The sequence below is a fragment of the Miniopterus natalensis genome, chromosome 1 (assembly GCF_054644295.1).
Source record: "Miniopterus natalensis isolate mMinNat1 chromosome 1, mMinNat1.hap1, whole genome shotgun sequence".
Taxonomy (NCBI): Eukaryota; Metazoa; Chordata; class Mammalia; order Chiroptera; family Miniopteridae; genus Miniopterus; species Miniopterus natalensis.
Genome location: NC_142081.1, coordinates 51,056,858 through 51,084,186, shown reverse-complemented (window position 1 = coordinate 51,084,186; position 27,329 = coordinate 51,056,858). Strand labels below are relative to the sequence as shown.

General features: G+C 46.2%; 1 protein-coding gene across 1 annotated transcript in view; it reads right to left on the bottom strand.

Annotated features, from left to right (window-relative positions):
• Window positions 1-19,729, bottom strand: part of MYO5C (myosin VC) — an 82,962-nt gene extending 63,233 nt beyond the window's left edge. The window contains exons 1-4 of the mRNA XM_087821401.1: window positions 19,661-19,729; window positions 7,143-7,253; window positions 3,937-4,102; window positions 3,238-3,382 (exon numbers count right to left, since the gene is read on the bottom strand). Of these exons, the coding sequence (XP_087677527.1) occupies window positions 3,238-3,382; window positions 3,937-4,102; window positions 7,143-7,253; window positions 19,661-19,687 (449 nt within the window). The 5' untranslated portion in view covers window positions 19,688-19,729. The remainder of the gene's footprint in view (window positions 1-3,237; window positions 3,383-3,936; window positions 4,103-7,142; window positions 7,254-19,660) is intronic.
• Between the last annotated feature and the right edge of the window lie 7,600 nt (window positions 19,730-27,329).

The following is a 27,329-nucleotide window of genomic DNA, read 5'->3' as shown; positions in this document are numbered from 1 at the left end:
CATTTCTTCCTATTAAAAAGGCAACATCTACTCACTGAGGAAAATTCAGACAAGCTGGAAGGGAAACTGTTTCATCCAAAGCAGCGACTTTCAGCTGGCATGCGGCGCAGCGGGCACGCTGGTTTTCCCGCAAGAATGTTTAAAACATGCCATACCCGACTGCTTAGTAAGAGGCACTCACCTCTTTTCCCTTAGATTGTCAAATAAAAAAATGACAGCAGCCAACACAACAACAGCCGTCTGGTGTGAATCAATCACAATTCTATCTACTTTTTTTTTTTTTTTGGTCAGATTGGCAAAAAATGTATTTATCTGGTGTGCTGCAGAATGCTAGTAATTAGTTTGTGTGTGCCATGGGATGAAACGGGTTGAAAACCAATGCTCTAAGTAACTATTTTCAGCATCCCAGTGAACTTCCTTCTAGTCTTTTTTTCCTATGTGACCATGTTGAACACGCAAGTTTGTGTCCTGCTCTGTCTCCTGTGCATGAGGGTCCCCAAGACCAATCCCAGGTTCAGTGATCCACTAGGACTCACAGGACTCAGCATTTAGTTGTACCCATGGCTGGGATTTATTACACCAAAAGGATACAAAGTAACTCAGCAAAGAGAAGAGGCACGTGAGGCCAAGTCAAGGGGAAGCCAGGCGTAAACCTCCAGGGGTCCTCTCCCAGTGGAGTCCCACAGGACACCCTTAATTCTCCTAGCAGCGCAGTGACCACACGTGGGAAATGCTGTCTACCTCAGAAGCACATCAGAGACTCAGTGCCCAGTTTCTACTGGGGGCTGGCCACGCGGGCATCCCCTAACGGATACCAAAATTCCAGGTGCCCAGAGGAAAGCGGATGTGCGGCATGAGCCACGTTGTTTACACAAGTTTAAGCTTTGGTACAGTGAGCCGCTCTTATCAATTAAGAAATGGTGAGAACCCTCCTGAAATCCAAGTTCCCGGAGGCCAGCCACGGGCCACCTTTGCAAGCAGCCTCTAATGAAAGCAGTCTCAAGCCAATGCCAACTCCTGTTTGCACATTCCCACTTAAATATAAAAATATTATAAAGATGTTACTTGGAGAGCAATTCAAAATATGCTTGGGAACATAAGTGTACTATAAGCCAAAACGCTCTGTTGCCTAATTTAGAGATCTTAAAGAATGCGTTTACTTTTCACATCATGAGATTTTGATGGCAGAACCTTATTTTAATGCCATTTTGTGTATCTGGTATGGCTTATGTGTCAGGGGCTCTGTGAATACAGGGATTCTCATGCAAGCCTCACAAAAATCCTATGCCACTTATACCCATTTTATGGATGAATACGACAGCGATTCAGAGAGGTAAAGTGGCCTGACCCAGGGCACAGAGCACACAGCTTCCCTTGTGAACGCCAGAGGAGACCTAAGAGAGAGAGAGAGAGCTCCTGGTTCAAAGGAGGAGGCAAAGTCTCTGAGGTGAGTGACACCCGCAGCGTCCCTTGGTCAGGTACAATGGGGCTGGAGTTATTAATGCCAGCTCTCCTGATCCCAGTCTAGCCTCAGCAAGTCCCACTGGAGCCCATCTTATGTTTGTTCTGCTACTACAATTAGACAAACTGACCTCTGGAGAAACCTGGCTTTTCAAGCTTGAAGTTGGCTCAGCCCTGCAGCTCCAAGCAGCTCATACTGCTGGTGCTCAGGAGCAGCCCTGACCCCTCCGGCTCTGAGCCAGGGATGCTAATCATGCCAATGTCCTGGACCTGCAGGGAGCTAGGGCCAATCCCAGAACCACGGGCGTGTTAGGGGTGGGAGGAAACTTGCTGCTGCAGAAACTAAGGTATTTGGTTATCAATTGGTAATTCTCTGCCCAACATTCATTTTCCGCTTCCTTCCTAGGGACTGTGCCCCAATTTTTAGTGGGCACGGTGCTGCCCATATGAAAAACTACATACCCCAGGCTCCCTTGTGGCTGGGAATGGCCATGTGAGTAGGTCCTGGCCAGTGAGCTGTGATCAGAGGTGCTCTATGGGGCTTCTGGAAAGTCTCCTTCACCAGGAGCACAGCCTTCACCCGGGACACTCTGTCACCGAGCATTTGGAGTAAACAGCTAAGCATCAGCTTGGCCCTGAGGATGAGAGTCCCATCCCAAGGGCAGGGAGCTGCAAGGCACCGGGTCCCTGAGGATTTGGCAGAAGTGCTGTGCTAGCCCTGACTGCTCATCAGACTCCTCTGCCAGAGAGAACCACACATGTCTACTTTGTTTAAGCAACCATTATTTTTTTCCTGATTACAAGCAATGGAGTTTGGAATGGGTGCTCTCTGAGCATCCAGCTCACAGGTGAGGACCCTGGAGCTGAGGGGGATCAGGCACTGTGCCCAAGGTTACATGGTAAATAATAAGCAGGTCCAAACCCCTCACTTCAGGTTTTCATCTGTGAAATGGGGGCAATGGTGGTGGCTCAGCTGACCTCACTGGGGTGCTGGAAGACTCAAAGACCACTGTCTGTGAAGGTCCTTTTGCAAATTGTAAAAGGATCTACAAAGATAAGGTGGTTTTATTCTTTATTCTTTACAGATGAGGACACTGAAGCCAAAAGAGAGTGGTTATGGGAAAAAGAAATTACATGTGGAGTCAAAAAATCAGAGTGCAAATCCCAGCCTCTTGCATGCTGGGTGACTGTGTGGATGACTCTGGATTCTGTTTACTGTCCAGGCATCTCCATCACGGGCTATTCCGAGGGGGCCAGGATGCTGTGCAGGAATGTGTGTGTGGCCATTGGTCCACAGGGGGCTTTTAGTAAATGTTTGCTTGCAAAGCAAGAACTCCACTAGGCCATACACAAAACAAGTGGCAAAATTAGGATAAAACCTCCAATCTATAGCTGAGACCTGTGTTCATCTACCATTAGGCTCTGCTGCCCTGGATAGGTTAAAAAAGGTTCAACATCTCACAGTGGAGAACCAGTCAGTATTCATTCCTCCAACCTAACACACTGCAAGAGGAGTGTCTGCTAGTCCCAGATTGGTAGGACCAACTTTTGACTACCCAGAAGGAACAAGCCCAGGAAACTCGGTTTAAACAGGTCAGGTACACACTGAGAGTCACTTGCTACTCGGTATAGATAGTCTGCTCTACCAAGTGCCCCCTCCAGTCTGGTGGTCACATTTAATGAGACCAAGCCAGAGGTCTCCCTTCCACAGTGAGGACCCAGCAAATACAGAAGCATTACGAGAGCAAGAGCAGACCCTGCCTGGCAGGAGGCTACCTGGCCATTTGCTTGTACGCTTCTTCTGCCACGGCAAATATGTGTGGGTCCATGTCGCCCATGTTCTGCCCGCTGTAGGCGTGGATGATGGCATCTCCATATATTGGCAACTGCTTGTAAGGATTCATGGCCACCAAAATGATTCCTGAGAAAAGATGGTAGATGCAGTGATGGGATTCTTACTGTTACCATAGCTCTGCCAATTACTAAACCTTCTGTGTGACTTTGGGCAGGTCACATGATGCGCTGAATCAGTTCCCTGCCAATGCCACCTACATGTCTAGGCTACTTTGAGAGGGTTAAAGGAGATGACAGGTGAGATTGCCCTAAAACTGAGAGGCTTGGCAATTCTCAAAGTAAATACAATGATAATATCATTGCCCCAAATAAGTAATACGTTTATCAAATCCACTGAGAAGCTCAAACACAAGCTTGATCCATATATATTTTTCTTGGTAGTCCAACCTTAGCTCTTGTTGTAAATTCTCCCCACCCAGATACTTCTTTTTATAACAAACTCTCTAAGATCAAATGTCTGTGCCTTTTAGATGGAAATGTGGGCACATGTTTAGGTGTGATTACACATTTTGACAGAAGTTGGCATTTCTCGTATAAATGCAACATGAAATGTATAATCGGGATGCTCTGGAAAGCATGCACTGAGCGCCGTTCCTGCTCTCCCAGAAACACTCTCTTTACCGCTGTAGGTGTAAATGAGTTTGGATTCTGCAAAGCGGATCCTGAGGTTGTGGAGCACTGCGGGCTCATGGAGGTAGCTGAGGGCTGTGAGGTCATTCTCTCCCACGAGGATGTCAGGGTTCCTCAGCGGAGGCAGAGATTCCGGGTCAACGGAATAATCCAGCTCCTGTGGATAAAAAATAAATTCAAGTCTGGAAGTGAAAGATGTTTGGTGTTTCTGCTGGACCACTGTCTGTCCTACCTCCCTCCCTTCAGAGTGACCTTTGACAATGAAAACAAAGCTTATGTAGAGCAATGAGAAAATTATCTTCATGGCTGACTTTTAAAAAGTGGGAGCCCAGGGACTGGAGTATTGGCTGTGTGCCCTAAGACGAGTCGCTCACCCTCTCTGGGCCTCTCTTCTCTCATCTGTGAAGAGACTGGCTGGACAGATCAGGTGCCCCATTCCCAATCCTACTACAGGAACCCCACTCATATGTGGTTTAGACGTTAGGTGCCATGCAAGTTTTGGTTTGAAAACAGAATTCTGCTGCTAAAAATGACATGATCACCTAAGGTCTCTTGCAGCTCTAAGGCTGTAAAGCTCTATTGGAAGTTGACACGCTTCATGATGAGAAGTGTCTGAAGGGGTCCATGCAGGTGGCAATCTCTCCAAGAGAGGCTGCCAGTGTTCCCGAGGGCTCACGGCTCCCCCTGCAGGGCTGCCTGTGTCTACCCTCCTCAGCTTGGGCTGAGTAACCTGCCCAGGCTGGCCTCTGCTCTGCTGTATTTCACCCTGTGTTCCTGAGGTAGCTGCCTGAGCAGAATGAAGACCAGGTTAGCATGCCTTATGACGTCCATACCTCAGATGACTGGGCCTTAGAAATGTCAGAGCCTCCAGGGACCTGGTGGCTACCTGTTTTAACTTCCTTCACTTCCATTTCACAGCTTGGGGCAGTGACCTGAACAAGGTCACCCAGCAAGCTTGTTTCCCTTCCACTTTCCCAGGCTGACTTCCTTTCGATACCTGGGCCTCGGCCAGTTCAAGATGAGTCAGCTGCCCCTTAGCAAGTACCCACTGCGCAGACCCTGTGCCAGCACTCAGCACTGGTATTTCACTTAATCCTCAAAACTGCCTTCCAAGGAGGGCATGACTACCCTAATCAAGATAGGGAGACAGGCTCAGAGAGGTTCAGCTCCTTGTCCAAGGTCACACAGTTAATACGTGTCTGGCTGACTCTGAAGCCTGCACCGTGATGCCTCCTTTCGCCGCTGACAAGGGTTCGGTTTGTTGGTTGCCTGCTCTGTGTTTTGTGTAAGAAGAGCGGCTTAGGGCAATTGAGGACAACTGGATATGAGTCCTCATAGCAGCTGCCTGTTCCACTGTCGATGTAATTATATTTACAGAATATTCTTCATCGATACTTTTATTTTGAGAATAGAATCAAGAAAAATGCTGTTGATACATAATTTTTACATTCCCTATCTGAGTTTTCCTGTTATCTGTTTTAAATTAACAGCCTCATTTTCTAGCTCAGCCTGTGTGTGTGTGTGTGTGTGTGTGAGAGAGAGAGAGAGACAGAGAGAGAGACAACCAGAACAGACACGAGCACAGTCTGGGCAGGGGAGAAAATGTGAAGAACATCAGATTGACAGTGGGGGGGAAGAGGTGCCATTTTCCTACACAAAGCAGGCTCTGTCCTTCGTGGAAGAGACAAAGAGTCACGTTACAGAGTGGTCTGGCTGCCTGCCATCTTACCTGCCTCTCCCCTTCTCCGGGCAGCTGGTTCAGGGCCAGGAATGTTGCCACCTGAAGCCCTGCTGACATCACTAGAGCAGCAAGCCGCCACTGCAGCTGCTGTCTGAGATTTTTCTCCCAGGGCCATCTGATCCCTAATCAGAACCGTGGCTGTGCACAGGAGACATTCCACCAGCACTGCAAGGAGGTTCAGATGGGGAGGGAAAGGCTGAACGGAGACCCAGCATCCTCTCGCTACGTGTCTGCTGCACCTGCACAGCACACCTGGACTACCTTTCAATCTGCAGCAACCCTCCTGCGATGCTGGGCTGTCATTAACTCCATTTTACATATGAGGAGACCAAGGGGCTCACCGTCACAGACTAGCGAGCAGCTGTGGCAGGATCTGAATCCAGATATTCTGATTCTAGACTAGAGGATGTGACCTTTACGTTATCCCATTATCTCAGGAAATGACTCCCGATCCACGACGCTCTTATTGGAAATAGCGTCCTGTCTCTATAGAGGCCACCTGCATGCTTTGGGAATTCCAGCATTTTAATATTCATATGACCCTCCCCAGAACAACTCTGCCATCCAGATGGATCAGGACTCCTCCATCCCGCTCTGCATCCAGATACTTGTTTCTAAAAAGGTAAGGCCACCTTAGCTATGGATCCAGCGGGACGTCATTAGCACTGGAGAGGGAGAGGACCACTCCTGATGGATCATTAAAGCAAAGGTAACTCTGCAGGAGCTGGTAATCAAAAGGCATACCCAGCCTCTGAGAGGACTCCCCGCCAACACACTCCACCCACCACGGGGACTGCTGAGCTTCCCGCTCAGCCTCCGTCTCTCCCTGGCCAACACTGGCGGAGGCCCCTCGTGATGTCATACAAAGCTGGACATTCCGGTCCACGTGTCCCACCTCCCATCACTTCCCTAATCGCCCCGTCAGGCTCCCTCCTGGGGGTCCCAGTTCTTTCATGTTTTTATCCACTCACAGCCTGGCTCTCTCTCTGTCTGCTATCCTCTCGCACCTCCTGCGCCCCATTTCTCTTCCTCTTCCCACCTTGCTGTTCTCTGCCAGTTTACGCCTCGGGCTCAAACTGCTTCCCTCTGAGTTTCTCGTCTTTGCCCAGTCTCTGTGCCGAGACCCAGGAAACCAAAGTGGCCAACGGCCATTCAGTGTTTTCCCAGCAGTGCTGACTCCCAGACGTGCAGCACTGGGCACAGGCCTGTCTCCCGCAGCTCGTACAAGAGAGGCCCCGCTGAGGAAGGGCACTTTTTGCCTCAGTTGGGCAGCATGGGGTGGGGGCAGGTTGGGTGGGGAGAGAAGGGGGAGTGAGCGCACCCACGGCGCCACCTGGCCATTGGGTGCCCCCTCATGTGCCCTCCCCCTGGCGGCTCACATAGGGAACCCCCACCCCCTCCACCCCCCCATTGCCCCTTCACACATCACAGTACCCACAGCCAGCAAGGACCCTACCGTTCCATCCTCCAGCAGGAGTCGCAGGACCTTGTCACCGGCTCGGTAGTCCTTCACTATTTCAGCGGATTTCCAAACTTCCTCAGGATCGGGAATCCAAACCCTGTTGTACTGACGGACACAATGAGACAGGCTTAATCTCAGTGCTTTAACAAGACGGTCACTGGTGATCAGACTCGGGAAGGTCTGTTTCTGCCCACCAGGTCTGTTTCTGCCCACCAGGTCTGTTTCTGCCCACCAGGTCAGCTCCTTCATTAGGAGTACTTTCACCTAATTCTTGCTTAGGAGGGGATCCCAGTGCATGTGCGGTGCATCAGGCCTGGCCACTTCATTTTCTAGGCAACAGGATTCCTAAAGTCTCCTAAATACACCTGGAAAGCTGAGAGCCTGGGAGTGACAGGGAGTCCTTGAGTGCCTCTAAAGGGAAGACCTGAGCGCTGCCTGCAAGAGTTGGAACAGAGAGATTGTGTTCGCTACTGATGGACCATAAGGCTCTGGACCAGACACTGAACTTCCTGTGCCTCATTTTTCTCATCCATAAAATGGGTACAACAATACCTACCTCACAGATTTGCTGGGAGGTTAAATTAGACTGTGTACTTGAAAGCACTTTGCAAAGCGCTCTAGACGTGACTTTACAGCAGCATTATCCCAGTCTTACCACGCAGGTCAGCAGCCCAGGGTTCCCGCTGTGGGAAATGCAGAAGTGCAGATGGAGCTGCCGAGCTCAGTTCCCAACAAGCCATTAGTATACCTGGCCCAGTGCTGATGTGCAAGTCTTCAGGCAGAACCACTCTGCTAGGTACTAAACTATGCCCCCTCCAAAATTCAAATGTTGAAGCCCTAACCTCCAGTGTGACTGTATTCAGAGGTAGGGTCTTTATGAGGAAATTGTTAACTGAAGTCGTAAGGCCCTGATCTTACAGGATTAGTGTCCTTATAAGAAGAGACACCAGAGAGCTCGCACACACACTCTCTTCACTTGATGCGCTGATGGAAGGCCATGTAGGTAAGCAGTGAGAAGGCAGCTGTCCATACCCAAGGGGGAAGCCCTCACCAGACACCAACCCTACCAACACCCTGATCTAGGACTTCCTAGCCTCCAGAACTGTGAGAACTAAATGTCTGTTGTTTAAGCACCCAGTCTGTGGTATGTTGTTATGGCAGCCAGGCCGACTAATACATATGCCTAATAATCCACATGTTAGGAAGAGGGTGGTACCAGAATCTACCAGTGGTACCTGAATGCTGTTCAAGATAAAGACAGGGTGACTGCCAAGTGCTTACACTGCAGCTGTCATCACAGGGTCCATCATTTGTTCTTCTCTCTCCTCCAGGCAGCTGTCTGCATCATGCACTGAATACATTTGCCCTTCTACCTAGACCCCACATCTAAGTCTTCTGTAGCAGCCTGTAAATTCACTTCATTCATTCATACATTCATTCATTCATTCATTTAGCACTTGCTGAACATCTATGATGCCTATATCTGGCACAGTTCTAGGCTACCAAAAAGGAAAGACATCTTCTCATAGTCACCATGGTCTTCCTTCTAACTGGCCAATCACTGACCTGTAGCTACATGTGCATATGTGCATCTCTTTGCTCAAGTCTCAGTAGTTTCCATCAACAGGGCATCCCTACAGGACACCCTAGTGACCTGGGACATAGCCAGGCCAGTCAGGACAAGAGTTGGGAAGCACCCCCATGAAGACGTTAAGCAATACCTAGGACAGCTCTTGAATCTAAAGAGTCAATAGCCCAGGGTCCCAGATCTAGAGGAAGCCTGAAAGGCTGGCGCGTTTAACCCTCCAAGTTCCCCAGGAGGAGAGCTGAGGTGAGCACCAGTTTTCATAATAGCCCCAAACTGGAAACAGGCTAGATGCCCATTAACATGAGAATAAGTTTAAAAAAGAGAGAGAAATGCAACTGTGGTATACTTGCACAATGGAATACTACTAACCACAAAAGAATCAACTACTGATACAAGCAAAAACTTGAATGAGTCTCTAGAGCATCAGGATTAGTCAAAGAAGCTTTACACAAACAAGTACATTCTGTATCAGTCCCTTTAAATGAAGTGTTAGAGCAGGTAAAACTGACATATGGTAGGTAGTGCCTCTGGCGGTGGGGAGGGCCTGGGAGTGACTGGGAAGGCGCATGAAGAGGCATGAACGGGTGCATAAATGTTGTATCTGGGGTGATGGCAACATTCGGTACCTTGATGGGGTTTGTGTTACACAGGTGCTAAACACTTTTCAAACCTCAGAGAACAAAGGTTTAAGATTTATGCAAGCCTGGCCGGGCGTGGCTCAGTGGTTGAGCGTCGATCAGGGTTCGATTCCTGGTCAGGGCACATGCCTGGGTTGCGGGCTTGACCCCCAGTTGGGGGCGTGTGGGAGGCGGCTGATCAGTGACTCTCTCATCATTGATGTTTCTATTTCTCTCTCTTTCTCCCTCTCCTTTCCTCCCTCTGTAATCAATAAAGATATATTTAAAAAAAAAAAAAAAAAGATTTGTGCATTTTGACTAGCCAGGCGTGACTCAGCAGTTGAGCAGTGACCTAGGATCCAGGAGATTGAGGTTCGATTCCTGGTTAGGGCACATGCCCGGGCTGTGGGCTCGATCCCCAATGACTCTCGTCATTGATGTTTCTGTCTGTCTCTGTCTCTCTCTCTGAAATCAATAAAGATATGCTAAAAAAAAAAATTAAAAAAAAATTTGTGCATTTTGGCCCTGGCCGGCGTGGCTCAGTTGGTTGGTGCATTGTCCCAAGCACCAAAGGGTTGAGAGTTCGATTTCTGGTCAGGGCACATACCCAGGTTGTGGGTTCAATCCCCAGTTGGGGTGAGTATGGGAGGCACCGGATTGATGTTTCTCTCTCACATAGATGTTTCTCTCTCTCCCTCTCACTCTCCCTTCCTCTTTCTCTCAAATTAGTTTTAAAAAAAGATTTGTGTGTTTTGTTGTCTGGAAATTTTACACACAGAACTAAATGAATGTGGAACTCAACAATATGTATTCTAAAATATTTAGGAGGGCATATATTGACATATATAAATTACTCTGAAATGCTTCCACATATAAGATGGGTTGAGGGCTGGATAGAAGGATAGGAAGATGGATAGACACGTGATATGACAAGTATGGTAAAATGTTCATGCTAGAATCTAGGTGGTGGGATGGATGCTCCCTGTAAAGTTCTTTCAACTTTACACTTAAAATTTTCATAACAAGGTGTTGGAGGAAATAAATGATAAGTATGAAACATAGTTCAGGGTTTCAGTACTAGACTTGGGCAAAGTTGGTAGAGGAGCACAGCTATTAATCTGTTTGTTAATATAAATTGCCTCACTTAACCAATAAATATATATATATTTAAAATTGGTTGGATATCAATCATGACTTCCTAAGTTATTTGGGTTGCTTTAATTATTGACGGCTAGCTAAGAGCAGGAGCTTGCTGAACTATGGCCTGGGAGGGCAAGATTTGAGAGAGAGAGAGAGAGAGAGAGAGAGAATGGAAGCATGACCTGGCAGGCAGTGACACATACTTAGATACACATACCCCTGCAAATAGGTGGATAGAGCCTAACAAACAAACACACAGACACACACCTCTCAGACACAGATGCCCAAGCTCCGTGTATCCTTGTTGCCATGGGCTACCATTTTCTACCTCAGGCCTGCTACTGAAAAATATTTCTTGCTAACCTCATAAAGCTGAAATCATTAACAGAATATTCCAATGTTTCACAAATTGGCCGCTATAGGATTTTAGATCTGAAAGTGTCCGCAAAGATTGTCTACTCCAAGGTCAATGTTCCCACAGACGCAGAAAGCTGACTCCAGTGGAACAGTGGCAGCTCACTTGGGAAAGAGGTGAAATGAAGGTGTCCAGGTGGGAGCCCAGCTGGGCTGCGGCTGAGGTGCATCAAGTCCTCCACAGAAGCCCAGGGTCTGAGAGTAATGTTGAAACCCCTAGGACCATCTAAGCCTTTTGTTTTCCTGATTCCCAAACTGAAGCACAGATACCACAAGGTTACCACACAGAGAGTCTCAAAGGCAAGGATTCAGGGGAGCCAGGGCCAGGGACTCCTACTTGAACTACCTGTTAACTACATGAGTCTGGCCCTGAAAAGAATTCTGATCTCTCCAGTGCAACAGTCTACTTGGCACACAGGCCCTCCCAGAACTCATTTTAGATTTGCTTCACTGGTTTACTCGAGCTCAAGATAGTGTTAAATGGTAGGCAGTCTTAGGGCTTATAGGACCAAATGTCTGCCTCTCTGCTGGAGTGAACACAGCCTCCTTGGCCCCCCTGAGTTCCTGGGCCACCCACACCCTGCTGGACCTGGTGCCTCTACCAGCAAAGCTGCCAGTCATTTAGGGCCCTGCAGCTGAAACCCAGCCTGGTAAGTAAACACACCAAAGTTTACCCAGTTCCACATAAGTTACACCCATTCGGTCCCTCCCTTCTTCCTCACATTCCTTTACCCACAAGGCAACACTTCAAACTGGAGAAAGAGCTAACTCTACTGCATTTAGACAAACAAACGCAGTCCCTGCAAACAAAGTGACTAGCTCTCATGTGACCTCCCCAGTGTGGCTCCTTTCATGGAGCAGGAGCCTCCCAACTCAGACAACCATCTGGGGGCAGGCCTATCTCCCACACCTTTCCTGGGAATCCTCCCCCTACAGTGGGAAATCGTGGCGTCCCTAAGCCATGGGAGGCTTGGGAATGAGGCAAAGGCTTCAGGCGCACAGACCCTTAGGACGTCATGTTTCCAGGCATGTGCCCAATGTGCATACCCCACACATGCAGGTGAGAGAGCAGCATCTTCTCAGGCTGCCCGCCCACCTATCCGAGGGGTCTACTGGCATTAGCGACTGAAGACCTTACGTGGAACATGGAATGACACCAGTTTCCTCCCCAGCCGCCTTGCGGCCTGGAAGGGACTCTACACATTCTGGGTGAGCTGAGCCAGAGTGGCGACCCCGTGCTCCCCCTCTTCCTCCTCTCCCCTCGTTCCACATGGTTCTTCTCGGGCCTCCCCTTGGGTCTCCCAAAGTCCTTCCCAGTCTCTTCTCACAACATGGTTTCCAAAACTATCTGGCACCTGTGCACCACTGAGTCCTCTAGCCCAGACCTTTCCATGGGTCTAGACCACATTTCCAACTGCCTTCCAGATGTCAGCCTCTAACTGTCCTCAGACACTCACAGATCCCAAGCTTGAGTGATCACTATGCCTACCCTGAACCTGTTCTTCCTCCTCAGTTCTCTTGCCCCTCAAGTCAGAAATCTGGGACAAAGCTGGGCTCCCCTTCCCTTCCTCCACCCCAACAACGAATTGTCATCAGGTGCTAGAAAAAGGTCTCAACTGTCTGCCCCATCCACCCCCACTGCCCCAGCCATCAGCTACCGCTACCCAGCCCCCACAGCCTGCTGAGTGCTCCCTCAACCAGGCTGAGCACAGGGTTTCTGTGGACATACTGATTCCATCCACCCACACCTGATTCAGAATTTCCATGGGTGGGGCCCAGCAAGATGAAAGCTTTAAATGTTCTCCCCTCAAGGATTTTGATGAACAACCTGGCCTGGGGAGCCATCATCCTAACCAGCTTTCCTATTCGGGCCCCACCCCCTTGTGAATTCACTCTCTCCGCTTCTACCCAAACCACTAGCAGTTTCTAGACCGTGCTGAGCTCTTCCTTTCTCTGCACTGTGCACTTCAAGTCCTTCCACCCCTGGAGCCACCCTCCTCTCCTCATTAGTAAGCAAGCTGCTTTGAGCTGTCGGGTCAGCTCAAGACCCTCCCATGTGGCACCTTCCCTGCCACCCTCACCCAGGCAGAGTTGAATGCTTCCTCTTGAGAGCGCTCTCTGCCCTTCCCAGGTTTCTGGGTCACTTCTATCTACCCCACTGACATCTGAACTTAAAGAGCCCTGTCTTTTTGCCCTGGAGCCCAATACAATGACTTCCCCACAGCCAGCACTCCATGAACATCTATTGAACAAAAATTTAAATTTGTAGTAGTTCAGGTGCACCAATTGAAAACTAAATGGTTTTTAGTCTTTATGTCCCTTAGTTTTTTACTCTTTTGAACTACCCAAATATAAAACAATGGATGCATCTAATTTTCCAGAGTTGTTAATGATATATAGAAGTCTAAAAGCTGCTTAGAAGAGTAAAATGGAAAAAATCATTAAACTGAATTTTGACCTCATTTTACTCCCAGACCCTGGACTGCTAGACAAGACACTGCTCTTGACCTTGCACATCTGAATTTCAGCAGAAGTTCTGTGAAGATGTAGTGTAAGTTCCTCATGCACAAGGGAAAGAAACAGTTGGAGGATGACAGAATTTGTCATATCAGATTGAGATATTAATTAGCTAAAGATGGTCAGGATTTGAAAAAGGTTTTGACAAGCTGGAGAACACTAAATGGCAAGCTGGAAAATTTAACAGGGAAAAATGTGAAGTCCAATATATAGGTACCAAAAGTCAACAGCATTATAATAGTATCAATATTTAAAAAACTAAATTTTATTAAGCATTGTGTCAGGTATTTTGCTAACTATTTTATACAGATGGTTTAATCCTTGCAATGACTGGTAAAACCTAAGTTCATTTTATAGGTGTGGAAACCCAGAGAGGTTAAGTAACTTGCGCAGTGTCACTCAGTTAGTAAGGGGCAGAACCAAGACTCAACCCAGCCACCATCTACAGTGTGTTCCTTCGGCAGCGAGGAGCAGCTCTGCCTGAGACAAACAGAACACTGACTTGATGTGAGCCTGCACTGCAGGCACCCTGCAGTCCCATGGCATCATGGCTCAGCAGACCAGACCGAGAAAACAGGGCCACCAAGATGGCATCAAGGTGCTGAAATTCACCCAGAGGAAGGTGGCCTTGATGGTGATGGTCGGGAATGATGCTGTAAGAGAAAAGGCTGGTGGTATTGTCAGCCTCCTCAAGCTCTCAGTCTCACCCATGTGGCTTTCTCAGCAGCTGTCAAGCCCTCTGGGCTTCCTTCATTCTAAGTATCTCCATGTCTTTAACTCCTGCAACCACAGCCTCGGGTCCCCAACTCCTTTCAGAGGCTATCCCAGGCCCGGTGCCTGTCTTACAGCTTCAGATTCCAGTCCTCCACTGGTTCCCTCCCTTCCGCCCGTGACCATGCTCGGGTGTCCCCTTTCTCCCTCACAGCTCTACTGACAGAGAAGCAATGCCAAGGACCTCCAAGTGGCCAAATCTAACGGCGCTTCCCACCCTTCATCCTCGGCTTCTCTGCAGCAGTAGAACAACTGACTGCTCAGTCTTCAGTTATTGACATACATGGTCATCTTCCTTGGTTTGGAAGGAAGACCATACATAAATATATATGTATATAGTATATGTTTATGATCACACAGCATATACAACTTTTGTGCGCTCATTTTTTATGTAACATAAGCATTTTCCTATATTGTGAGGAATTCTTCATTAAGTTGCATTTTAACAGCTTCATACAATCCTATCCTGTGGGTCTTCTATAACTCACCAAATTCTAGCCCTTTTGCTGGACACTGGGTTTGCTTCCATTTGTTATGAGAGGAACAATATGATAAACAACCCGCTGTCAGGAGGTGGCCATGAAGTGGGTGAACTTCCCACCAGTCCTCTGTGAGGGGGGAGGTCAGGAATCTTGAGGAAGAAGAGATGATGGCGGTTGAACCAAGGTGGCGGTAGTGGGAGGTGTTAAGAACATAAGCTTTTAATCCTGGCTCTGACGCTTCTATGTAACCCTAGGCAACTTAACCTGAGTCATTTGTAAAACTGGGATAGCAACAGAGTACTGGTTTTTCAGATTAAGTGAAAGAAGGTGCACAAAGTTCTGAGGATGGCATCTGGCACATAAGAAGTATTCAGTGACTTAGATAAAAGTAACCACCACAACCACCGTCATCTTCATGCCCATAGCTTTTCCTGAAAGCAGAAAACCTCCTTCGCTCATGCACGCACACATCAAACACATACTGAGTCCCTAGTGCTCCTTGTTCCCTAGAAACTCTTGGTCAACGGGGGGACAGAGAGCTAATGAGCTGTTAACAGTCAGTAAGTATTAAAGGTGCGGGTTGGAGGGCAGAGATTTCTCAGAAAAAGCACTGCTCAAATTGAATTTGGAAGGTGCAGGCATGGGTGAGCAAAGCAGAGACAGAGACAGACAAACATTTCAAGCAGAGGAAGCCCCATATGGCCAGGCACAGGAATGCACTGAGGGAGAGCAAGAAGTTTGCTGGAGCATGAGCGGAGGCAGGAGCTGGGGGGCAGGAGGCTGGGAGATGAGGCAGGGAGGTGGGACCTCATGGCTGGTTAGTGGGTCTGAAAGTGATACAGCCCCCAGAGGGCTCACGCAGAGAATGGCCAGACTGGTTTTTCTCAGAGAGATTTCAAAGAGTGGAACTGCTGGGTCAAATGCTCTGGACATTTCTAAGGCATGTTGCCAAATTGCTTTGGAAAAGAGATGGGTCATTGTACATCTTCCCCGAAGCAACTGCTGCTATCGCCTCTTCCTCCCAGGAGTCCCATTTCTCGGAACCTCTCTTCCTTGGTCGAGATGCCAGCTCTCCTGTCTCCTCCCTGCACTGGCCCTATCGCAGGCCCCTCTGCTTCCTCTCCCTCCCTGATCAGATGTGTTCCCCTCTTCTCTCCCTTGGCAAGGCCCTAACTGCCTGGGCTTCAACTCCACCTCTGGGCAGAAGACTCTGGCCCGTCCTCTACACAAACCTGCAATCACCCGAGCACCTCCTCCTGGAAGCCCCCCACCACCTCAACCCCAGCAGATATTTGCCTCAAGACTTTCTTGAGAATCATCTCCTCCTCCTGATGTCCCTAGTTGTGTCAACGGCACCACCCTGCTCTCAAACATCTAGAAGCTAACCTCTGTCATCCTTGGCTTGTCCCTGTCCTGAAAACACCCCAGTCCAATCTCTCCTTCTCACCTACCTCCACACGCTCTCCAGACTCTGCCTCCATCCTTACTTCCAATACTGCAGCCCTAAGTCTTTCCCGGGGCAGTTAGGATGACCTGACAAATCAGCAACATGACTCCAGCCTCTCTCCCATGGGCACAGAGTGCCACGGGCACTGCTGGCACACCCAGCTTCCTAAAACACCACCTTGATCCTGTCATCCCCCACTTAAAACCTTTCACCAGAGTATAAGGCCCTGGCCTACCTCTGGCTGCCATGACCCTCCCCTTCTCAGCTCTGCCGCCCAGCACGCTCCTCCCTACCTCCTGTGCCTCAGCAGGCTGGATTACTTGACAGTACTCATTTCTCACTAATCAGAAAACTCCTTGAGAGGCAGGACTATCACTTAAAAAAACAAACAAAAAAACCCTTTCTAACCTCCCCAACCATAAAGTTTTATACACAGAAAGTGCCAAATACGTATTTTATGGGAGATGGTAGGCCTGTCTTCAAGACCTGTGCAGGAAGGGAGATTAGACAGGGGTCAGGCAGTAACAGTGTATGAAGTGGGTGACTGGGGCATGGGTTGGTGTGGCCGTCACACAGAAACTGGCTGCCACACAGGGATCCCTGAATGGACAGCCCACCTGCCGCCCTACTGCAGGGTCACTATTTGCCTGGGTGCAGAATGAGTTTCAGGTTGTTTAAAAATATTGTGTGGGGGTTAAATATGGCTAAGGGCTCCCAGTCATAAACTTTGACCTAGGCCAATCCTGTGGGCTGACATTCCAGGACAATTGGCTAGATCTCTGGACTCAGGAGGGTGGGCTAACAGGTGAGGGGAATGGGAGGGAAGCAAGGGAGAGGGTTTAGATTTTGTCTAAGAAAGAAACCTTTGATTTCACTTATATGTGGAATCTAAAGAGCAATATAAATGAATAAATAAAACAGAAAGAGACTCATAGATACAGAGAACAGAGTGATGGTTGCTAGAGGGAAGGATGGATGTAGGACTAGGTGAAAGAGGTAAAGGGACTGAGAAGTACAAAGTGGTGGTTACAAACTAGTCATGAGGATGTAAAGTACAGCGTAGGGAATATAGTCAGTAATATTGTAATGACTATGTATGGTGCCAGGTGGGTACTGGAAATATCAGGGGAACACTCTGTAAAGTATATGATTGTCTAACCACTATGCTGCACACCTGAAACTAATACAAAATAATACTGACTGTAAAACTATAACTGAAAATTTTTAAATGAAGTATCTGCTGCCCTGGCCAGGTAGCACAGTTGGTTAGAGTGTCGTCCTAATACGCCAACGTTGTGGGTTCGATTCCCTGTCAGGGCACATACAAGAATAAACCACTGAATGTATAAATAAGTGGAACGACAAATCGATCGATGTTTCTCTCTCTCTTCCTCCCCCTCCCTCTTTCCCTTCCTCTCTCTAAAATCAGTAAATAAATTTAAAAGAAGTGTGTGCTCATAAAGAAAAGAAGAGTAAAGAATATATGAAAATATCATTTTCCTTCTCTGAAAATGTACATAATGTACTTTGTAGATTTTTTTCCTTGGGAGAGAGGAAGAGGGTAGTGAGAGAAATACGGGGAAAGAAAAATTGTGTGTATTTTAAAAAAGAAAAGAAATCTTTAACAAAGTAAGCTCTCTAAAACCTAAACAGGCAGCTACACAAATGGGGGAGCATCTCACCTCTGGAACTGACAAAGTTGGGGGCTGACTAATCACCTGGAAGGAAGGTGGCAGCCTAGGGACATAGGTGCCTACTTGGACACAAAGTGGGTAGGGACAGCCATCAAGGCTCCTTCTGGTTCTGGGATTCTCAGATTCTCTGTCCATTCAAGTTCATCTCTAGAAAACTCTTCCATATCAGTTTTCCTACCTTGTGCCTGGTGCCAGGTTAGTATTTAATATAAGGGGTGGGCAAAAGTAGCTTTACAGTTGCAATACAAATAATTAACACAATAATTAATAAATAAGCTAAGAATAAACTCTGTGTTTTGCCTACTCACAACTGTAAACCTACTTTTGCCCCACCCTGAACATTTGCAAGGCACTTGATGATAGGGGTGCTCACACCTGTGTATTTTTGGGGTGTGTGTGGGGGAAATTGTTACTTAAAATAGCTTAATCAACAGTTTTCTCTGTCCTCCAAAGTATCTTCCAAGAATGGTTTTGTTCAAGAACTTTTTTTTTTCTTTCTAACCTCCAGTAAGTTGAAGACCAAAGAAGCACTGTTGGATATCTGATGGCTCATATTCTCATTGGTAAAACTATCCTAGAGCAGAGGCAATTCAAACACTGTCCATTAGAACTACAGTTAATGGAAATGAATGCCTTAGAAAGGAAAACATCATTTGGTTGATTTGTATTTATACTGTTGCTAATTAAACAAGGTAGAAGAAAAAAAGTTTGCTTAAACCATTGAAATACAGGGTGTCCAAAAAATGTATACACACACTTTGAATAATTATAAAGGCAGTGTTTATTAAAATATATTTCATATTCAAATCGAGCCATCAGCTGTTAAAGTGTGTATACATTTTTGGGGACATCTTTTATTTATGTACAACTACTGTTTCTATCTACAGCAAAAGTGTCCTTAAACGTGAAGTAGGGCATGTGTCAGGGGACATGAATGGGTTCTAGTTTCATCAATTTGAAGACTGGGGATGAGACTAGGGTGTAGGAGGACCTGACTTTATGGCTATTCAAATGGATTTTTTTCCCCAAAAGACCAACACTTTCACACTTTTAACCCAAATTATTAACCAAGGTAATCTCAGAAGGTTCTGGACATCCTGTGGGGATGCTGCGCTTCCTTCACAAAGGGTGGAGCCCTCCGCGCCCGTGGACCATGAGGTTTCAGAGAAATGCTCTAGCGATTCCTGGTGTCAAGGGTGTATATGAAAGGTGCTTTATACACTGCAAAGCACCATGTAAATGTTAGAAGAGCCTGTGGCTGCACCTCAGGGGGCCTGGGTTCCTAGAAGCCCTCAACTTCTACGAGTGAGGCCTGGGCCCCACGTCCAGGCAGCTGCAGCGCCGGCGTCAGGCGGCCTTAAGCGCACACGCGGGCCTTGCGAGGACCCGGCCGCTCCAGAAAGCGGCCTGCATACCGCGGCCCTACGCTTCTCAGCCAACTTGTCCAAGGGACTCCCAGGAGGGTCAGGAAGATGACGGATGCGATTATTCGCCCACGTCTGAGATTTCTACGTCCTCACAGGCAACTGAGTCCACCTGTGGCGCTGTAGGCGGGGCCGAGGCGCGCGGGAGACGGGGCCTCAGGCGCGACCCCCGGCAGCTCCGGCCCCGAGAGGCAGCGGGTCCCCCCATCCCGAGGGGGCCCAGGCTCCCGGGGGCGCCTTTCCCACGGACAGGGCCCCGAGCCCTCGGGTGCACCCTCGGGGGCATCCCGGGGCCCCGCGGCCCCTCCCGGCCCCGAGCGCGCCAGGTGCGCAGGTGTGGCCGGGCACCGGGGCCAGTCGGCGCTAGCGCGGCGCCCGCTCCCCTTCCGCCCCCTCCCCGTCGCGCCGCCCGGCCTACCTGCGTGTACAGCGCGGCCACCGCCATGGGCGACAGCGCCAGGGGGGCTCGAGGGCCGCGACCGGGCGAGGCTGGGGCTGCGGCTGCGAGGCCGGGGGGCGGCCGAGCGCGGGCGCCGCCTCAGCAGCGCGGGGCCGTCCGGGCGGAAAGTTGCCAGCGATCCACAAACTTTCCCCGGGGCCGGCCGCCCGGGAGGAGGCGGCGCCGATTGGCCCCTCCTGGCGCAGCCCGCAGAGCCCTCGCCGCGCGATTGGCTGGGGCGGGGGCGGGGGCGGGGGCGACCCTCCTCGCGGTGAGAGTCGGCGAGGTGGGTCCACCCGGCGGGGCCCGAGCGCTCCTCCGAGAGCCCGCCGCGCCGGGAGCGCGGACCCGCGGGCGGGAAGCAGGCGCGCTGCGGGCGGTCCTGGCCCGAGTTCAGCCCCCGCAAGTCGCAGCGCGTTTACTAGAAAGAGCGGAGGGATATGACCATTTCCATAGAAAACCCAACAGAATCGAACTATTAGAACTTGTGAGAATTTTATTTTGACCATGTTAAAATCAAATATAAAAATGATTAACTTTCCTTCATATCAGCAATAACCATTTAGAAAATTCGAAAGTAAAATAGGAAAATAAGGTATTTACAATACCAACGAAAATACAGTGTCCCGAAATTACACTAACAAAAATGCACTTGGCCTTCGTGGAGAAAATGTTTAAATTTCCCTTCAAGGGCTTAAAATAACTGAGTAAATGGAGAGACGTCATTTTCATCAATGGGAATATTTAAGATTGCACAGATGTCAATTCTACCCAAATTAATAATATAGAAGGCTAATATAATTGGAATAAAAATCCTAGCAGGACTTTTGGAAAACTGTACAATGACCTGACATTTTTTATGGGCCAAAGTCCCGTCCTGGTTGTGCACCAGCCTCTGGAAAGTGTGTGGATTGCTGGAAAACGTCTGCAAGACAACTCAGCAACATTTTGCAGTTTTCAGAGTACAAGTCTTGCACTCCCTTTATTAATTGATTCCCAGGCATATTATTCTTTTTTATGTTATTACAAATGTATATACAGCGAGTGGTACATTGGTTTTAGAATGTAACCCATTCCGGAAGACCGTTCAAGTTCTGAAACGTTGGAAAACCGAGGGATCAATAGCTGACAGCTAGGCCTCAGGACCTTGCCCTCAGCGTAAGCCGTGGGGCATGTTCCACTTTCAAGGCATGTTCGAAAATGGAAGCATTTACATTTACCTCTGGGTTTACGGCACTGGTAAACCAAAATGTTCGTCAACAGAGACGTTCGAAAATCGAGGTACCACTGTAAATGTTTTCTTAATTTCCAATTGCTTATTGCTAGTATATAGAAATATAATTAATTTTTGTATATTGATCTTACATTGTGTGACCTTTTCTGAATTCGTTTGTTATAGTAATTTTTGTATGGACTCCTTAGGATTTTCCACGAACAAAATATGTCATTTGCGAATATAGATTTTTAACCTTCATTTTAAAAAAATTTATCTTTATTGTTGAAAGTATTACAGATGTCCCCCCTTTTCCCTCATTGATCCCCTCCCCTCCAGCACCCCTCGCCCCAGGCTTTCACCACAGTATTGTCTGTGTCCATGGGTTATGCATATATGCATATAAGTTCTTACGTTAATCCCTCCCCACCCACCCACCGACCCACCCCCTCCTTCCCCTCCTTCCCCTCCTTCCCCTCCTTCCCTTTGAGAATCTTCAGTCTGTTCCATGCTTCTGTTTCTTTGGATCTATTTTGTTCATCTGTTTATTCTGTTCATTAGATTCTACACATGAGTAAGATCATGTGACACTTCTCTTTCTCTGATTGGCTTATTTTGCTTAGCATAATACTGTCCAGGTCCCACCATGTTGTCTCATAGTGTAAGGGATCCTTCTTTTTTTACAGCTGTATAATATTCCATGCTGTAAATGTCCAAGAAGATGCTTGATATGATTTCAGTCTTCTGCTCTTGTAGAGACTTGTTTTGTGTCCTAATGTGGTCTATCTTTGAGAATGTCTCATGTGCATTTGAGGAGAATGCCTATTCTGCAGCTTTGGAGTGAAATGTTCCATAAATGTCAATTAAATCCACCAGATCTAGTGTGTCAGAACCACTGTTTCCTTATTGATTTTTTGTCTGGAAGATCTCTCCAGTAAAGTCAGTGGTGTGTTAAAGTCCCCTACTATGACTGTATTGCTGTCAATCTCTCCTTTAAAGTCCTCCAGTCTTTTTTTTTTTCCCCAGCCTGTGTGAGTCTTATTCTTCAGAGGGTCTCTTGTAGACAGCATATATTTGGGTCTGGTTTTCTTATCCATTCAGCTACCCTATGTCTTTTGATTGAGACATTTAATCCACTTATATTTAATATTATTATTGATGAGTACTTATCTGTTGCCATTTTATTTCTTTATGTCTATGTTTCTCATTTTCTCTATTTCAGCTTTTCATTTCAGCAGTCTCTTTAACATTTCTTGCAAGCTGTTTTGGTGGTGATAACTTCCTTTAGGGTTTTGTGTGTGTGTGTTGATGTTTTTTTGTTTGTTTTTTTGGTCTGGAAAGCTCTTTATTTCACTTTTATTTCAATGATAGCCTTGCTGGATAGAGTATTCTTGGTTTTAGATCCTTGTTTTGCATGACCTTGAATACTTCATGCTATTCCCTTCTGGCCTGTAGAGTTTCTGATGAGAAATCAGCGGAAAGCCTTATGGGAGCTCCTTTGTAGGTAACAGCTTGCTTTTCTCTTGCTGCCTTTAAGATTCTCTGTCTTGAATTTTTGGCATTTTAATTATAATGTATCTGTGTGTGGGCCTATTTGTGTTCTTCTTACTTGGGACTCTCTGTGCCTGAACTTGTGTGACTTTTTCCTTGACCAGGTTAGGGAAGTTTTCTGCCATTATTTCTTCAAACAGGTTCTCTAACCCTTGCTTACTTTTGACCCTCTTCTGGCACTCCTATGATGCAAATACATTTCATGTTGTCCCACAGCTTCCTTAAACTGTCCTCCTGCTTTTTGTTTTTTCTTTTTGGTTCTCTGATTGAGTGATTTTTCCTACCCTGCCTTCTAATTTGCTGATCCAATCCTCAGCTTCCCCTAATCTGCTGTTCATTCCTTCCAATGTTTTTTTTATATCTACGTCATTCTTAATTTCCTTTATAGTTTCCATTTCTTTTCTCATGCTGTTGAGCATCCTTATGATCAGTACTCTGAACTCTGTATCTGATAAATTGCTTATTTCCATTTCATTTAGCTCTTCTTCTGGAGAATTCTATTGTTCTTTCATTTGGGGCTTGTTTTGTCTTCCCATTTTGGCTGCCTGTTTGGATTTGTTTCTATGTTTCTGTTTCATTGTTTCAGGCAACAATGTCAAACTCCCACTTTTCTTACTCAGAGTTCAGTGGTTTTTTATGGATAACCACTATTAATTCGTTGTATGCTGTTGATCAATTTATAGAGCTCTAAAATTGTTTTTGATACTGTTGTTTAGTGTTGTGCCTGTTTTGAGGAATTTGTTGAGCTCCTTCCTCAGTCTGCCATACCAAGATGTCAAAAGTCTGCTTAAAAATAAAAATTTATTGCATTATAATTCTTATACCATAAACTTCACCCATTTAAAGTATATAACTCAGAGGTTTTTAATATATTCACAGATATATTAAACTATCACAATTTTAGAAGATTGTCATCATCTCAAAAAAAAACTCCAATGCTCTTTAGTTATCACTCCCTAACCCTCATTTCTCCCTACTCCTAAGTGGTAGGGAATTGACCACTTACCTACTGTATGTCATCTCTTTTTTTTTCTTAATTAGCCTGGCTAGAGGCTTATCAATTTTTTTTTAATATATCTTTATTGATTTCAGAGAAAGGAAGAGATATATAGAAACATCAATGATGATCTGCTGCCTCTTGCATGCCCCCAACTGGGGATCAAGCCTGCAACCCGGGCATGTGCCCTGACTGGGAATTGAAACGTGATCTCTTGGATCCTAGGTTGATGCTCAACTGCTGAGCCATGCTGGCTGAGCAGAGACTTATCAGTTTTTTATTGATCTTTTCAAAAGACGAGTTTTTTGTTTCAGTGATTTTCTCTCTTGGTTTCCTGTCCTCAATTTTAGGGCTTTCTTTTTTCCTAATACATGCATTCTATGCTATAAATTTCCCTCTAAGTACTGCTTTTACTGCATTCCACAAATTTTGATAAGTTGTATTTTCATATTCATTTAGTTCAAAATATTTTTAAACTTCTCTTGAGATTTCTTCTTCGACTCATGTGTTACTTAGAAATGTGCTGTTTAATCTCCAAGTATTTGGAGATTTTTCAACCATTTTCCTGTCATTGATTTCTAGTTTAATTCTGTTGTCATCTGAGAGCATACATCACAGGATTTCTATTATTTCCATTTTAAAGGTGTGTTTTACAGCTCAGAATGTGGTCTATGTTGGTGTATATTCCATGTTCCATGTGCTGTGGGTTTATTTATAAGGAACTAACAAAAGTCCTTTATATCCATATCTTTATTTGAACAATTTTCTATAATAGCTAGGAGAATACAGCACAGTGACGCACATTTACTAAGTACAACATTAGACAACTACAAGTTCAGAGCTTAAATGTCAATCTGATATTGTTTTGGTTTTCATCTTAGCACTAGGTAATACCTAGTGAAAACCCATGTTTCAAAGGCTTTTGTTGATGAGGTGAATTATTAACTTATTTTTTAAACTACATGTGAGATATGCTGGAATGGTTTCCCTTTAAAACTAGCGCTGGTTGATAATTCCTTTCATTTCTCAGTACTCCTGCCTCCTTTTTAATGGATGAATACTGTACCTAAAAACTTTTCAAAGATTAGCTATATCATGTTTTTCGCTGTAGAACAAAGTAGAATTCCTTTTCCAGATACAACAAGAAAAACAATTTTGAAAATTGCAATGTTCAATTTCATTTTAGTTAAAAGGCATGTCCATTTCACAGTAAATTAACAATTAAAGTTAACAATTAAAATACAGTATGTTAAATGTCATGAGCTCATTTCTGTGCAACATTGTTAGAGCAGTTTAAATTTCCAAGACACAGAAAGTCAATGTTACTCCAGGATTCCACAAAAATACATAACTAGGAATCGTAAATTACAACACACATATCCACATTTAAAGGGAAAAAAAATCAGCATTTGTTGGAAAAAATTAAATGGCTCAAATGATTTAGGGAGCCAGAAATGTAAGTTAAATTTTACAACATATGGTAACAATAAGATATTTGAAATTACTGACTCTGAAAAATGCATTAAAATATACTTACCTACCAAGCATTGAATTATACATTCCAGTTTCAACTCAAAAGACATTTTTCTTTCAAATATTTCAGGCAACATTACAGTACTAAAAAAAGTCATTTTCAGATATTTATGACTCTACTAAAACACCCGTTAAGCTAATGAACATTTTAGCTAGACCAAATTATAAAATAAAAAAATGTATAAAATGCATTTTCACAGGTATGTTACATGTACTTTTCAGTTCCTGATCTACTGAAAACCCACTAATTCCAGGTTGATTTAATTTAGGGTAATACAATGGGTTAGAATTTATAGCATTCTTTCTTGTTTTCAATCTTTTATAGTACCGGGTTCTTAAAAATTATTTTTAAAGAATGTCCATGAAAAGTTTTACAGTAGTACTCTTTACCTTTATTAAGAAAAAGTCAGTGGAAAACAAGCCATTTAGATATTACTGAGAATCTAACTTATCTCTGTATTTCTTCCATGTGTTCATTTGCTTACTTGTAACACAGAGGCCCCCAAACTCAGGAACACTTTCTAAGCCCACATTTCATTGGCTCTGAGATTGTTGCTGCCTCAGAGTTCTAATACCTGTTTGGAAATAACAGATAAGAAAGGAAAAATAGGTGGGGGAGGAGCATGCAGACTGGGAAAGGAATTAGCGGTTGGAGGCCACACCCAACCAAAACCCTCACAAAACCTTGAGAAACAGGGCTTGATATTCTCTCCAGGCAAGATATCCCCTGACAGAGGAAAAGTTTTGGAGAACTTAAGGCAGCTCCAGGAGGGAAGGGAGCAGGGGTTAAGGCGGCCCTCACAGCACAGCCTGAGAAGAAATGACAATGCACTTATCCACGAACAGAGGCCACGGCAAGACACGGCCTCTCTAATGCGCATGCACACAGCACACCTCCTAGCTGCAAAGTAAACACTGGCAGCATGCACACACCGTAAAGTTCAAACATGCCCTGACTTGTGCAGGGCCCAGCTGGGGACAGCCCTCAGAAGCACCCAGGGGCTTGGCCTCAGCTGGGGGCTCCCCACAGGCTGCACAGCTCACCTGGTGGCTCTAACAGAGGGGTGTTGAGTGACCTTCCTCTTCACTTTTGGGAGGTGTTCACTGCTTTCCATCAGGCTGACAGCCTGCTACTAATGAGTGACCTAACAGAGTACTGCACCCTCCAAGGGAGCACTGATTCCTTACCAAGTCAAACCCGGTTATAGCCGGTAATTGACAGAAGGAAAACTACCAGCTCTAGGCTCTAGTTGCTCCATCTCATCAGCACAAAGAACTCGGGATTGCTCACTGCTTAGTTCCCATACGCCAGGTGCCCACTCTGATAAGGAGAAAGAGCACCTCTTGTCCACCCGGGGCACCCCACAGGTACCTCGAGGAACAGATGTAACCTCAGGACTTGTTAAAGTCTCCGCGCTGCATCTGCCCACGTTGCCACTGCTGCGTATGGGAGAGGGGCCGGGCGGGAGAGCCGCGGGACCTCAGGCAAGTCTGACCTTACCTCTCTCTCAAATCATCAGCAGAGGATTGCAGCTGCGTTTCTACCTTCCTGTGCCGCTGTGAGGATAGTGAGGTAACAGAGAAAGCGGGTAGAGTAAAGCATAGCCAGATGCGAGGTACTTACTGTCCTGCACGACTTTCAACAGGAGAGTTTAAGGGTCAAATGCTAATTTTTGCTGTTTTATTTTAAATAGTTGAAGCTACCCAGGGGACACTTGACTCTGCCTCCTGGGGAATGCTATGAACTGGTGACTCCATGTGTGTTTAGGAGAAAGGAGAGAGGGGGAAAGAAAGAGAGACATTGGTTGCGTGAGGACTCAGGATGGTGGCAGGTGCACCTTTACCTGGGGTTACCAGGAAAGTCATTTCTCACAACAATCACTGTACCGAAATTCTAATAAAGTATTTTCATACCTTTGCCCACTGTTAAGATTTGATCTATACTACACATAATTACCCAGAAAAAGCCAACTCTCAATTATCCACTGACATAAAGCAAATCATACTAATCCCCAACTCTCCTCTCAGTTGGCTTTGGAATATACACATTTGTACTTTTGCTCCTGACAAAAGCAGTGTCAGGTACATGGGGATTTTTCAAAACTTCCAAAGGCATCATGAAGCCACATTTGTGGTTCTCACGCCCTGTTCATCTTCCCACGTCTTTATAGTTACTCTCAGGTGGATCAAAGCCTTAACCTAGGAAGAGAAACTGCTTCTAATTTTTCAACTTTGAATTCCAAGGTGTGAGCTGAATCTGTATGTGAGTGGGGAGGAGAGAATAGAGAAGGGGCTATTAAGACAATGAACTGCTACTCTTTCAAGATCTTTCTTTAAATTTCTATTGTGTGTCA